At 37.5% G+C, this 15,329-nt stretch overlaps 3 protein-coding genes across 4 annotated transcripts; 2 read left to right on the forward strand and 1 right to left on the reverse strand.

Annotated features, from left to right (window-relative positions):
* The first annotated feature begins 978 nt into the window (after positions 1 to 978).
* LOC106374218 (receptor-like protein 4) lies at positions 979 to 3,787 on the forward strand. 2 transcript variants are annotated; one of them, XM_022694511.2, is made up of 6 exons: positions 979 to 1,917; positions 1,992 to 2,133; positions 2,198 to 2,269; positions 2,348 to 2,413; positions 2,477 to 2,623; positions 2,701 to 3,787. In XM_022694511.2, the coding sequence occupies exons 2-6, from the start codon at positions 2,000 to 2,002 to the stop codon at positions 2,891 to 2,893; spliced, it is 612 nt and encodes a 203-aa protein (XP_022550232.1). In that variant the 5' UTR covers positions 979 to 1,917; positions 1,992 to 1,999; the 3' UTR covers positions 2,894 to 3,787. The 2 variants fall into 2 exon arrangements, with proteins under 2 accessions (XP_022550232.1, XP_048601169.1); XM_048745212.1 differs by having other exon boundaries at positions 979 to 2,133.
* A 2,347-nt stretch (positions 3,788 to 6,134) lies between these two features.
* LOC106374219 lies at positions 6,135 to 9,328 on the reverse strand. The gene is made up of 2 exons (XM_013814294.3): positions 7,156 to 9,328; positions 6,135 to 7,088 (listed from the first exon to the last, which is right to left on the reverse strand). Exons 1-2 carry the CDS (start codon positions 7,304 to 7,306, stop codon positions 6,775 to 6,777), a joined length of 465 nt encoding a protein of 154 aa, XP_013669748.1. The 5' UTR covers positions 7,307 to 9,328; the 3' UTR covers positions 6,135 to 6,774.
* A 3,970-nt stretch (positions 9,329 to 13,298) lies between these two features.
* LOC106375342 (nucleolar and coiled-body phosphoprotein 1-like) lies at positions 13,299 to 15,142 on the forward strand. The gene is made up of 3 exons (XM_013815222.3): positions 13,299 to 13,955; positions 14,285 to 14,534; positions 14,619 to 15,142. The coding sequence occupies exons 1-3, from the start codon at positions 13,653 to 13,655 to the stop codon at positions 14,984 to 14,986; spliced, it is 921 nt and encodes a 306-aa protein (XP_013670676.1). The 5' UTR covers positions 13,299 to 13,652; the 3' UTR covers positions 14,987 to 15,142.
* Positions 15,143 to 15,329: the final 187 nt, after the last annotated feature.

The following is a 15,329-nucleotide window of genomic DNA, read 5'->3' on the forward strand; positions in this document are numbered from 1 at the left end:
GTCTTTACGGTCTCAAGCAAGCCCCAAGACAATGGTATAAGAAGTTTGACTCCTTCATGGTGGATCACAACTTCAAGAAAACCAAGAATGATCATTGCGTTTTTATAAAGAGGTACGAAAGCGGCGACTTTCTCATATTATTACTCTATGTTGACGATATGTTGATTGTGGGCCAAGATCGCAACAAAATAGCCGCATTGAAGAATGACCTAGGAGAGTCCTTTGCAATGAAAGATTTGGGGCAAGCGAGACAGATTCTTGGAATGAAAATCACTCGGGATAGACCAAAGAAGCTTTTGTGGTTATCCCAAGAACGATATGTTGAAAGGGTGTTGGAGAGATTCAACATGAATAAGGCAAAGCCAGTGAACACTCCACTTGGTGGACATTTCAAGTTATGTTCGGAGCAAAGTCCAACAAGTGAGAAAGAGAAAGAAGAAATGAAGACTACCCCATATGCATCAGCAGTAGGCAGTCTCATGTATGCTATGGTGTGCACCAGACCGGACATTGCCTATGCAGTAGGAGTTGTGAGTCGCTTTCTAGCGAATCCAGGAAAGGAGCATTGGAAAGCAGTTAAGTGGATCCTACGCTATCTACGAGGCACAACGAAGAAGTGTCTATGTTTTGGCAATGGAAAATTGGAGCTGAACGGTTACACCGATGCAGATTGGGCTGGTGATAAAGATTCAAGGAAATCAACATCAGGATTTGTGACTACCTTTGCAGGGGGAGCTGTTTCCTGGCAATCGAAATTACAAAAGTGTGTTGCCTTATCCACAACGGAAGCGGAGTACATCGCAGCAACGGAAGCATGCAAGGAGATGCTATGGATGAAGAACTTCTTGCTTGAGTTGAGAGTAAAGCAAGACAAGTACAACATGCTATGTGACAACCAAAGTGCTATTCACTTAGCAAAGAATCCAACGTTTCACTCTCGCTCAAAGCACATTGATATCCGACATCACTTGATCCGAGAAGTTCTGGAAGAGAAGCTCATACATCTCACAAAGGTACACACCGACGAAAATTGGTCAGACTTTATGACCAAAGTATTACCGATCAAGAAGTTTGAAGATTGCTGCAAAGGCACAGGCATGGCGACTGTTTCGGGCTAAATCGGGAAGGGGGAGATTTGTTGGATTTCCCTCCTTAAGCCCAAAACTAATCAAATCATAATCAAGCCTTAGTCCAAGAAGAAGAAACATCTAGAGAAAAGTGGAGAAGTATAGATGAAGAAGTGTGTAGAAAAGAAAGTGTGTAGAAGATGAAGTGTGTAGAAGATGAAGTGTGTAGAAGATGAAGTGTGTAGAACTAACTTGTAGTCTCCACTTACTAGTATAAATAGGGGTGCTTAGCACCATTTGTAATCATCCAAGAATCAAGAAAAACAAAGAGAGAAAATATTTGTAAGAGAGAGTTTCCAAAAACAAAATCTTTGTAGTAAACCCTTTCCTAAATATTAAGAGTCTTCTTCTTAAATTTTCTAGTTGTCTAATACCATCTTCATCTCATCGATATTGGATAATTTTCCCAACAAAACGATTAGTATAGAGGAAACTACTATCCATTGAATCGATTAGGAGTAAACTGTGTAGATGAAAGCGATTCTCGTAACGCATCACCATAAGCATTGAGTAATTGCAGATTCTGTTCTCCGCTAGCTATAGTTTTTAGATCGAGAAGGAGATTAGTAATGGGTTAGTAATCGAGAATGATAATCAGCAAGTCGTTTAGATCGAGAAGGAGAATGATAATCGGATTACGAGAATCTGCATTAATGTAACTTCGAATGTTCACCTTTGTTTGATGAAGATTATTAATCTTTACTTCCATTGGTTTGATGAAGATTCAGCTTCTAATATATAACTTTGAATGTCTCTGTATACAGCGTTCTTACCACACTACCAAAAGAAGGTTTGCTTACTTTTTATGCATGAATGAAGGATACATTGAACAGTGTCAATGGTAACAATTTTCATTATTTGCAGTTGAGGCTATGGAGTCACTCAAAAGATCCTTAGGTATTCCAGAAAGACTAGGCTGGGAGGCAGATCCATGTACTCCTTCCAGCTGGGAAGGAGTGACATGTATTACTGACCCAATTGGTCAAGGCTTTGTAATCTACGAAATGTGAGTTGGGAACATAATTTTTGATCAATAACACTTCACGTCTAAAATTTGTTTTGCTGTATAGTGACCTTGCAGACAAAGGACTCAAAGGATATATCAGTGGAATGATCATGCTATTGCAAAACTTGAATTCCCTGTGAGTGATATTGATGTATTTAGTGATTCTGATTTAAAAGCCACAAAATTCACTCAGTATTATTCTTGCTTTTGTTAGGAACTTGAGTTCCAATTGTCTGATTGGTGAAATTTCGAGTCTAGTGAATACGAACCTGGTTAAACTGTAAGTATTCAATCATTTTTCTTGTACGATAATAGAAAGTTCTTAAAAAAGTCTTGATTGCAGGGACCTGTCAGACAACCATCTTAGTGGAACAATACATTCAAAGCTATCTTCTGCAAGACTAGAGCTGTTGAATCTGAGTAAAAACCAGTTCACTGGATGGTTCCCGAATGAGCTATATTCAATTTTATATCGTGGGGGTATATTAGAGTATGTTTTCCTCTTTCTTTGTGTTGTTCATGCTCAGTTTATATCTACAGCTGGTAACCAATGTCTATTTTTAACAGCGTCTCTGGAAACAAGGGTTTATGTGGCGTTGGAATACCAAGTCTGCCTCAGTGTTCACTGTGGACAATGGTTCTCCATACCAAACTTTCTATTGGTGGTTTCCTATGGTGTGCTCCGTATGCGAGTAGCATTTTATATCTCCTTATTCCACTTCCTGAGGGTTGTGCTGCTATACACCATCTCAGACTTTAGCGTGGATGACAGCTACGCCCTCTTGCGTTTCACAGCGACAGAGCAGATTCTCTTCGTCTATGCGGTGTTTGTGTCATTGTGGCCGCACTAAGGGGTACATGGGGACAAACAAAAAGCTACTTTATGGCTGTCATTATTCTCTGCTTCTGCCTTTTCTCAATGCAGCTCTCTGCAGCTGCATCTAAGGCGATCTATAAAAGACCATGTGCTTATGAACCTGGAAAGGCTTTGGGTTGTCACCAACTACAGCGTTCTCGTTTGTTTCTATCATATGAGCGACTCGTTCGATCTGAAAGCCTATCTGGTTGCCAGGATCGGAATTCCTCTGCTACAAGCTATGCGTTCGATGAGTTTAATGCACTACACTTACCTGATGCTAGCTTTTTGCTATCTGGTCAGCGCTATCATGGCATATTAGAACTTTTACTTTCATGAGTTTTATTGACTATCGGTTGGATACTCGAATGTTTTTTTTTTTTTTCTTTTTGTCAAATTATACTCGAATGCATTATCTCTCTTTCATTTGGTTATTGATTGCAACTCTTTCTTTTTAACATTAGTTTTTTTTTTTTAAATATATAATCAATGAGAGAGAGAGAGGTTGGATGTAGTTCCAATTACAAGAGTGAAGAGGTAGAAAAACAAAAAAATTGGAGAACTTTCAAACAAAAAAAGGCGAATGGCGACGAAAATAACAAGCCTGAGGAATCAAAGACCAAAAATATCTTGTCGCCCTTCCGTGTTATTGTTTATTGTTATTGTTATTGTTTTCAGAAAACTTCTGTTGTGTGAATTTATTGTTAATTCAAGTTCTGAATCCTAAGTATTCTCGCTTCCTGGCGAGGTCTTACCTTAGTGTTCATACGTTACGTTGTTTTCTTGTTTGCAGGTCTATTAAAGACACTACGAGTTCGTTCAATAAGAATCCGGTACAGAAAGTGGCTGCATATGGGAAATCACGAGCTCGATGTCTCGTTTACACAGGAGCACTTTATGGAAGCTCGACAGAACAATACATGTTTCCTATTCATGACTACAATTTTGCATTGGAACCGCTAAACGAGACGAACCTACAGTTAAGTGTTTCCCGTGAGCAAAAATGCGTCCAATGATACTCTTCAAAACTCAAGGACCCACAGTGAAGAACAATATCTGGAAGGAAAAGACGAGGTTGATACTCAGTAAACTCAAAATGAAAGCTATGTCAACGCTTTTGACCTCTGATAATGATTTGTCAGAGAAATGATAAACTAGCTTTAATGGTTTCTCAGGAACTCATTGATAACTTACAGTTGGGAGTCCGTCATCGCATACTTCCCTGGACATATAAGCCTTTCTAACAGCTAGACTTAGCTCCACCTCTTGGTCGATGCCCGGTCTCTGGTTACAGCTCCTGAGCACCACTTGGTCTTTGGTACAGAATTTTCCCCTGTCCTAGATGCCGCAATTGCCATGCGCTTTGAGATGCAGACAACTTTACTGCAAAGTGCCTCTACTGTGGATTCAATATGCCAAGCTTCCTGATGCGCCAACCTTTACAATAAAGAAGACTATTCACGGGAATCATACATACATGTGGTGGTGTCTCCCACCTTGGTCACTATCAAGCTCCAGTTGAATAGGTTGTTGAGGCTGTGAAAGAAAGGCTGAAACAAGATCCATGTCGCAAACCTAAGGAGATAGTGGAGAAAATTCACCAAGTTCATGGGATTACACCTATCATACAAGCAAGCGGGTTCCTGGTTGATGGGAGCTTTCAACAGTTATTTATATATTTCCATGTATAAATCTGTGGATATCTTAATTGCAACAGTTATTTTTATATTTCCTTTGGCCTTTGCTATTTATTATTGGTGAGCAGTTCAACAATTCTGTTCTTGTGCACCTTTGTTGGGAAGCAGCAAAATGTCTTTGATTTGTGGCATATCCCTTCCTTCTTTGCGGACCACATACTGCTTTGGAGGAACAAGGATTGGACATCTGACTGAAAATGTTACCGGAGTCGCTTAATAATTGTTGGATTCAAGATGCCTCGGGTCTTCCTATAATCAAAATGATGATGTTCAAGCATGCAGTGGTCTGGTATGCTGGTTCCATCTGCTCGGAGAGGAATCCTTGAGGCTATAGGACAATCTCGTGTGTACCAGGTTCAAATAGAAGCTGTAATCCAGCATGTTCTCGAGATTGGATCATTGATGATTGTAATATAATAGCCCAAGTGAGGAGAACATAATGAATAGAAATTAGACTCTGTTGGTAATCAATCTGACATGCTAGGGGCTGTTCGTTTCACCATTTGTATGATCCATTCAGATGATCCATTCAGATTTTTGGGACTGTTTGTTTGTCCATCCAAGTGGTTCATATAGATGAATCATCTAAATGAATTTTATGTTTGTATCTTTATTTTCATTTCCATCCGAATGAGTTTAGTAAACAAATTACCAAAATACTCTTGTCTTGATTTAATCATATGTTAAAATTTACTACAATAATAACTTCTAATAAACATTTAAATTGATAAACATGTATTTGAAAAAAAAAACATTAAAGTTTCAAACTAAAAGAGTATTAATAATAAACCGACTATAACTTCGGTTTTGGCGGAAAACGAAATTTTTCGGTTATGACGGAAAATGAGATTTTTCGATTTTGACGGGAAAACGAGATTTTTTATTTTGACGAAAAAACGAGATTTTTCGATTTTGGTGGGAAAACGAGATTTTTTTTGTTTGGCGAGAAAATGCATTTTTGCGGTTTTGGCGGAAAAACGAGATATTTTTCTTTTGGCGGGAAAAACACGTTTTTTGGTTTTGGCGGGAAACTCGTTTTTCGGTTTTGGCGGGAAAATACAATTTTCGATTTTGGCGAGAAAACACGTTTTGTGGTTTTGGCGGGAAAACATGTTATTCGGTTTTGGCGGGAAAACGCGTTTTTGCGTTTTTGGCGTGAAAACGCGTTTTTGTAGTTTTGGCATGAAAACGTGTTTTTCGGATTTCGCGGAAAATGCGTTTTGGCGGGAAAATATGTTTTTGCAGTTTTCGCGGGAAAATGCGTTTTTTACGGGAAAACACGTTTTTGCGGTTTTTGCGGGAAAAAGCGTTTTGGCGGGAAAACACGTTTTGCAGTTTTCACGAGAATATGTGTTTTGCAGTTTTGGCGGGAAATGCATTCTGATGAGAAAACGCATTTTTTTGTTTTGGCGGGAAAATCCGGCGGGAAAACACATTTTGTTGTTTTGGTGGGAAACGTGTTTTTGTGTTTTGGCGGAAAATGTATTTTGGGGTTTTGACGTGAAAAGCGTTTTTGTGATTTTGGCATGAAAACACGTTTTTGCGGGAAAACACGTTTTTGCAATTTTGACGGGAAAACACGTTTTTGCAATTTTGTGCGGAAATGCATTTTTAGAGTTTTGGCGTGAAAATTTTGATTTTAGGTTTTCGCGGAAAAATGCGTTTTTGTGGTTTTGTCAGTTTTCGTGTGTGACAAAATGATATTATGTTTATGTTTGTAATTTGTGAATTACATCAAGGGCATAATAGACGTTATACCAAATTGAATGAACCATCTCCATCCAAATGGTCTAAATTGGATCAGCTGAATAGACTTTAAAATTAGGCCTAAATTTTCGAAAGTCATTCGGATGATCCATCCAGATGAGTTGCACTTTTAGTGTCGGAACGAACAAAACTCTCATCTCCGTCCAGATGGCTCATCCGGATGGAGAAACAAACAGATCCCTACTATCGTGGATTAGTTAGACCTCAGCTAATATAAAAACAAAAATGCAAATCGAAACTATCAAAAGGATAATAAACACCGTGAACTGATCTAGTTGTGCATAGGATCCAATGTGTAGTCCAGTGCTAACATGCATTATTTTATTCAGACTCGGGAATTGCTAACTGAAAGAAACGTAAGAGGAGGAAGACGGAGGTGTAGAAGAGAAGACCCCTGGTGATTAATCCGTAAAGTTGGTCAGTATGAATAGGGACACGCATGACTGCTACATCTGGCCGACAAATGTACTTGTTTACTACTTGTGCAGTTCCTTTTGTTACAAAGAAGGATCTAGTTGTTGTTGTTGACATCATCAACATGTCTCTTTCCAAGATCAAATTTTCGCATGGGTGGAGTGACTCAGCCATGTAAACCACTCCAATTGCGTCACACACTCTGATTTCCACAGAGTCAGCTGATGAAGCAATTACAAAGATTAAAACAAATTGATTAATAACCTCAAAGAAATAAAAATTTCTTACCGGTATTAGATTCGACGGTGTGGAATTTGCGGGTGAAATCAGGACCTGTCAAAATAATTCCATCTGAACTGCCGAAAAACTGTAATGGTGGGAGAAACGGTGCAAAAACTATCATCATCAGCAGCATGAGCATCACATACTCCTTCGTCATCGTCAAATCCAAATATGATATTAGCCCTAGAATCAAAACAGCACCTGATAATAAGGGTAGAGAAAAGTCTACCGTGAAATAAGGGTAGAATTTAGTTAAGATTCCGAAAAGAAAGAGGGTCTCAACTACAATACTTGAACCCAAACTATTAAAACTAACCCATTATCTAATTTTGGTTTCATTCGGTTACGGCTGGGTTTTGGGTCTTTCCTTATTTGTAAATTTTAGTTTGGTTTCGGTTTAAATAAGGATATCCATTTAATTTCTTTTTTTTTTTTAAATCAACAATCTACACATATCTTTAAATCCTTAAAAACTATTTTAATAAAAATTTAGATATTTTAAAACTATAAAAATAATATATCTAATTTATTAAATTAGAATTATTTTCAGAGGTCATATGTTATATAATTATATTTAAGATTTGGACTACCAAACATAAATTCATTTAAATCATAATATATTTTAAAATCTAATCAATATGTATCTAACGTATAGTTATCTACTCGTTGACAAAAAAAACATATAGTTATCTACTATAGGTACTGTGACAACCTGTCTCGTGGACCACCCGTCTCGTAGGCTCCATGCTCACAGCGCTGCAGCGCATCAACCCCAACCCCTCTCTTATGAGTTCTCACCAATTTCATAATTTGGTTGTTGATGCGTTTCGAACCCAGGACCTCACCTTTTAACAACTCTCTCACAGGACAAGTTGTCACCAATTGAATTTGTAAGACCCGATCATGGATTCTTCAATCCAACCAGACCGCAGTCTCACCAAACAATCCTAACCAGTTTGATTCCATTAACTCCGATTCAAATACAATATTTTCTAAATATTTATGAGTAATTTGAAGTTCATTGTTACACACTTAAATCCAACCAGAATCAATAAGGCAAATAGATACTTCATACATAGATAAACAGAATCAAACATCATTCATTCGTTCAACATAAACAAGTTGCTCATTAGGCTATCATAAGTTCACAGGTTTCACAATAGACTACTAAGATAACACCACTGCTAGGTATGACACATTCACCACACATCTTCCCATGGCCGGAGTCCTCACGGTGATTTTCCTTTACCACGGTCCAAGCCTGTACCCGAGACCAACATAACACAGACACAAACACCTGGTCAGATTATTAAACAAGAATCTATCACACAGCATGGCTGGAATCACATCTATCATCAAAATTACTCATCAGGCCAAAACATGACCAATTTCAAAAATACTCCAAAAATTAATTAAAATTCATGACAATTCATGATAACTCCCAGCTAAAAGAATGCCATAATCAGAATTTGCATAACCGGTCTCGATCCTATAGATCTCGGCCAAAATCAGTCAAACCGGCCCAAAGTGAACATCATCGAATCAATTCCTAAAAACTGATTAAAATTCATGAAAACCCATGATAATTCATAACTAAGAGATTCTCATAATCAGAATCCAAATATTCGACCCAGAACATATGGATCCTGATCATGGTCAGTCCGGCCAAAGCCATGGACTTTCATCAGTTCTTTGATCCGGCCAAGGCCTAAGATTTGTGCTTCCATGTCTGAAACATCAACATCCAATACCACAACAAGAAATAGATGAAAGACAGTGTATAAGATCAGAGTTAGGTGTAACCAAACGAACCAGCCGGATCCATAGGCACATATGGTTCATCTGCCGGCTATGTCCGGTGGTACTTGGTCACACCTCTCACCTTAGGGTTACGATCTCCAGGGGCTGTCTCCTTCTCCTTCTCAATCTCCTTCTCCTTGTCTTTCTGCCTAGTATCCATCCTCTTGCTATCGCAGACAAACTCCACCGGAAACAACCAGGAACCACCACAGATCGGATCGCCCAACTGTCGGTCTGTCTCTCTTTTCTCTCTGGAACTTTTATCTGAGTTTTCTGTCTTTTCTCATCTGATATTTTCGACAGAGACAAGGAAAAAAAAATGAAGAAGAAATCGATCATAACCTCCCCCATAATTGCCTGGACGAGCAGTTACCAAAAGATACCAAAAGTGGCAGTTTTCCCATAACCGCCGCCCAGTAACTGCCCATGGCGGTTATCTTCTTTTTCCTTCATTTTTAAATGAAACCTGAGCCTTCTCACTCCCTGGTTCGATCCCCAATACTCCTGATCCAACCGTCACACATGGACCACCGGCTCGGTCCGTAACCGCTCGGACCCGACCACACTGGTTCGGACCGGAACACTCTTCCCAACTGAGATGAGCTAGTATTCCAGCTCATGTGAGCTGATTAAGTCATGGTGAACTAGTTTCCAGCTGCACCTAGCTGGCTGAGCTTGATCCGGACCTCATACAGCTTCCGGTTCACTCATCCAGTTCCTTATTACTTGTTTCCGGCGAGGCCCCATATCCAAGAGACTGGATCACTGTAATTCACGGAAGTTTATTTGGACCTCTCGCCCAGCCGCTTCTTTTCATTTGATTATTATTTGAATCTTCATATTTTGGTTAAGTCTCAGCTTCCTGATGCCCTTAACCTTCATTTTGGACCATAGTACGTTTGTCTCAAGGTCTTACGACCTGACTGGTGTGTCTCCTCGCACCATGGTCCGTCCGGGCGATCCTATCTAGGATCGGGGACATGACAGGTACGTTATAAACCATAAACCAAATAATGATGAACCAACCATTCAGTTATATACAACTATATTTTGACCCGCACTTTCAAAACGCGGGATAATTTTTTTGTTAAAACTTTATATAATCGCATTTTCTCTTTATTTGAAGTAAACATAGGCATAAAATCCATAACCCGAAGTCTGAATCGTACCCGGTCTGAAATGCAAAAAATACGAGAATGGATCTTGTAGGTGGTGTAAAACATATCCAAACTCGAAGTGTTATTAGCCGAACCTGAACGGGTAGCCCAGAGAGCCGGAAAACCCAAAACAAATTTGACTAACCCGAAAAATCAAAATAACAGCTTCGAATTTCCAAATTAATCGCAAATATAAGTATTTGAAACATATATATATATGCAATTCAAAGATTCTTGTATATTTAGTTTGAAATGATATCTAAAAATAAGTATTTAAAGTTTCAATAATTACCTTAAATATCTAATTCTATATCAATGAGTATTTATTTCTTACATTTTATTTTATAATTTTGGACTTAACTTCAGATATATCCGAAACAAACCAATATAACCTCAATCCAAACGATATATGGTTACTTTATGGGTTTTAGTATGTAATACAATTTAGAACCAAAAACGATATGTTATATTTGAACTCAATTTATACTTAGAAATTTACCATAATGAGATCTAGGATGTGATAAAAATTATAACCAAGATTCAAAATACCAGACCCGTAACCCAACGGTTACCTGAACTTACAAACCTAATTTAAAGTGTATTTTATATTTTGTTCAGCTAGTTTTATTTTTGATAGATAGTTTACATATTTGTTGGAATAACCCGTAAAATAAACTCGTAAGAATTACAAACATCATGACGATGGGCTGCGGGTGCTCACATCACCTTTTAGGCGAAAGCAGAAATAGGGACTTAGGGCTGCGGGTCATCAAAATCCCGAAGGTTAAGCTCATCCCGCTTTCGACCCGTCCCGTTTACGACCCGTCCCGTTTTTGACTCGTCCCGCTTTGAACCCGTCCCGCGAGGCCCGCAATTTTGCGGGCTTACCAAATGGAGGTCTAATCCCGCTCCACAGCAAGCCTTTACGGGCCAGGCCCGCGGTCGAGGTCCTTGATTGCCATCCCTAAATATTTCTATGGCCAAAAAATAAAATCACAGCTCGTTCGTACCAATGATCCTAACGTAGTTACTTTTAATAACAAAAAATCCTAACATCTAGCCTATATATATGGTAATATTTTATATTGAGATTGTTAATGCTAAAGTTTGTAAACAGTTTTTATGGTAATATTCTAAATAATCAAAAGAAATATTCAATAGGTGTGGAAGTCTTACACAATAACAAACGCCACCTCTGCTTCTCAAAAATCAAAAAGGAATATTCAATATAAATTAAGAAATTCTCTTTCAACAAATTCCACACAAAAAAATACACAATAACAAACATTCGTTGATGACTATTAGTTTTATGCACCGTAGATTGGTTTAAACCTTTATATATTAGTCGTATTCCTTGTGATATCTTATGTGTTTTTGTGATTGTGTAATTTTTTTTGAGGTTTTGTTCATAACAAATTTCAATTTTATATCATGTTTTCATGTTTTCCAGTGGCTGTAGAGATAACCACGAGTTAATAGTTTAAATAATTTTGATATATAATTCAATTTTTATTCGCATTTTTAAACCACTGAATATTTATTTTATGATGAAAAATTTCATTAACAACATTATAAATGTTTTGTTAATTTATAATATTTTTGTCTATCGAAAATATTTCTTTATTAAAATTAGTGCTTCTAAACCCGATCCGGATCCATGGTCAAACCGGTAAATTGGTAATCCTATATGTAATAGGTTTTTAAAAAATACAAGAAAAGATCATATAGCGTGTTGACTCGAGTTCTTTGAACAAGCTCTCCACATCAATTTAATTTGATTGAAAGCTCTCAATCAAATTAGAGATCTCCCGCCATATTGGACTTTTTACCTTTTTATTCTTATGAGTAGGGAGTCAATCTGAAAGGATATCGTGAAAGAAGCACACTGGATGGGCGTGCTTCGACCGTGTCTCCGGGGCACAGTTTCTCTTCCTTCAAAATTTGGATGAGTCGATGTCGATCGAAAGCGCTGTTTGATGAGCCTGCGTAGTATTAATATAGTGAAGTTTTCTTTATTTTATCATTTTTTCTTTATTTTTATCATTTCACATAAAAATATTGAAAACATATTTAAAAAATATTTTATAATAACTTGGAGTTACGACATATAATAAAAATAACAATAAGACCAAAATTAATAAGTATGTAAATATCTAATGCACACATTTAAATTGACTTTAAAATTTTAAAATTTGCTATTTAAATCAAATTGAATTACATACCAGTCATCCGTCAATCCAACTGGCTAGCCTCGGGATTTAGAAGTTAATTTGTTGCAGGTTTTATCGGGTTTAAATTATAAATATTTCTTAAAGCACAAACCAGATTACATATGGAATTACCGGTTTACTGGTTCAACCATGGATTCGAGTAATGTTTAAAATAGTGATTTAAATGCAGAAATATTTCAAATAGACAAAATTCTTACAAATTAACAAAATCTTTATAATAAAAAATTTCACCATAAAATATCTAGCACTTTTGAAACGCATATCAAAATCTAATATAACTTATATTAGTGTCCTCAGTTCTATAATGATTAAAGACCGATAACAAAAAAGTGAAATTTGAAATTTTAATCCTTTTGTATCTAGATCATATGATTTTTAATAAGATTTTATTTATTTTAAATGCTAAACCAAACAAAAACAAACATAGAAACTCTAGATATACAAAATAAGAAATGTAAAAATGTTTTTTAAAAATATTGTATTTATTGATAAACAAACAAATAATATTGTATTTATTATTATATTTTGAAATGTAAATAACCAAATATACAAAATAAGAAATGTAAAAATGTTTTTAAAAAATATAAAATAAGAAATAATTTTTTATACATTTTTAAATTCAGTATATAAACTATTATTTATCTTTATAATGTGTATTACAACCAAAAAGTTATAAATATGTTATTTAAAATGAATTCATGCATAAAATTTGCATTCGTTTTAGTTTTGCAGAAATTGGTAGATGTATTACAAACAATTTTTTAAAAAATAAAGTATCTTAACGATTCAATACCTTATATACAGTACACATAACATATGAATAGAGAGGTGAAAAACCTTTTGTCACAGGTTGCTTTTGTTTACTTTGGTGAGAGATGAGCTAGGATCACCACACAATTTGTGTTAATAAAACCAAAACAAAAGGGTTCAGTTCCAATCTCCGGTTCGATGTTTGTAATCTAATTTTCCGGTATAGATCCCCCACCCATAAAGAGATAACATTCCAAATAACATAGAAGATCTCCCCATCCCTCGTCGCGTAGCTCCACCCCCACCCCCCCCCCCCCCCCCCCCCCCCCCACAGTAGCCCTAATCTGGACGATCGCTACACACCGAAAGGAAACCCTATTTATCTCCCATTCGATACCAACTTTGCTTCCCCCAACCTTCTCTTCATTTCTCGTTTCTGATCCGTAACCCTAATTATCCACAATCGCCGCTACTCAGATCTTTCAGCTGCAATCGGGCAATTCCGTATCTGGGTTTCACTAAAAATCAAACCTTTTGAGCTCTTGTAATCCGAATCGAAGAGAAGATGGTCGGTGGTGGAAACAGGAGAGACGAAGGATCGATGCCGATTCAGAACACCAACTTGTTCGCGGCTTTGGATACTCGGAGGAAGAAGAAGAAGTCCGACAAGAGCAAAGGACGTCAAGATCCGGCGAAGGAGCCTGAGCCGCAGGTGTTCTGGGCGCCTACGCCTCTCAAGGCTAAGGCTTGGGCGGATATCGACAGCGACGATGAAGATGATGACTATTTCGCTACCACTGCTCCTCCTAAAGCCTTGTGGAGTACCTCCGAATCGTCCCGTTCGGATGCGAAAGAGGTTCCCGTTGAGGTTAGAAAGTCAATTTCTTTCATATGATGATGTGTGTCCTGTGTATGTTTAACCAGAAGCTTTAGATTTCACTTGTTTTGTTTTTTGTTTTTTTTTTTAGTTTGCTGTTGATTTACCTCATAGCCTTTATAGTTGACTGATGAATGATTGAAAGTTTGCATTTTTATGTTGAAAATGAATCTTGTTTTGGCATAAGCTACTTTGTATTCTGAAGGTATATATGAAAGTGTAAACCTTTGTTGTTATAAAATTTTCATGATATGTTTGCGCCCCCTGGTTGTGTGCCTGTGGGTTTCTGATTGAGATGCGTTTGCTTTTTAATGTGGCAGGAAAGTGAAAGTGAAGAGGACATTCTTGACGAAGGCGATGATGATGATGATTTGGAGGAAGAGCATGAGACGCAAGTTCATCCAGAAGCAGAGACTGAGGTGAAGAAGGCTCCTGAAGTTCCTGCACCACCCAAGGAACCAGAGAGGCAGCTTTCCAAGAAAGAGCTGAAACAGAAGGAACAAGCTGAGTTTGACGCTTTGTTAGCGGATTTTGGAGTTGCACCCATCAATGGTCAAGGAAACTCTCAAGGTATCTATCACACAGTTCTGCTCTACACTGGCTTATTATTATTATATGCTGAGAAAATCATTTGTTAATACTGATACCTAACAGATAAGCAAGAGAAGAAGGAAGCCAATGGAGAGGGAGAGAAGAAGGAGAACGCAGCCAGAGAATCAAAGGCCTCGAAGAAGAAGAAAAAGAAGAACAAACAGAAGGAAGTTAAAGAATCTCAGGATGAAATGAAGAGCAACTCAGATGCTCCTGCAGATGAGCAAGGGGGGGAGGAGGAGGGTTCTTCGTCCATGGATATCAAAGAACGGCTCAAGAAGATTGCATCAATGAAGAAGAAGAAATCAAGCAAAGAGACGGATGGTGGTGCAAAAGTTGCGGCACAAGAAGCAGCAGCGAGGAAGGCAAAGCTGGCTGCGGAAAAGAAGAAGAAAGAGAAGAATCACTACAATCAGCAGCCAGTGAGGTGAAACCAATCACCCACCACCCACCCGTTTTGATATATGAACATGTGTCTCTTCCCTCTTTTGGTTGGGTCAGTACTTTTAGAGATATGGCTATTGATCTTTTGAATTATGTTGAATACAATGTGGGAACATAGACAAGAAAAAAACTCTCTTTGAATTTGTTTTGCTCTTTCTTTCTATATGTTCTTCATGTTTATCTTCGTCCTTAGAAACACCCATTATAATTAACAAAACTTTTTAATACCGGAACTATACGTAAACCAAACTATAACCAAATCCAATTAAACTGAAAGTACAAGCAAAACCGTTCCAAAAATCTCAATTAATAATCATTCAGAAAGTTGTA

This window comes from Brassica napus, chromosome C1 (genome assembly GCF_020379485.1).
Source record: "Brassica napus cultivar Da-Ae chromosome C1, Da-Ae, whole genome shotgun sequence".
Lineage (NCBI taxonomy): Eukaryota > Viridiplantae > Streptophyta > Magnoliopsida > Brassicales > Brassicaceae > Brassica > Brassica napus.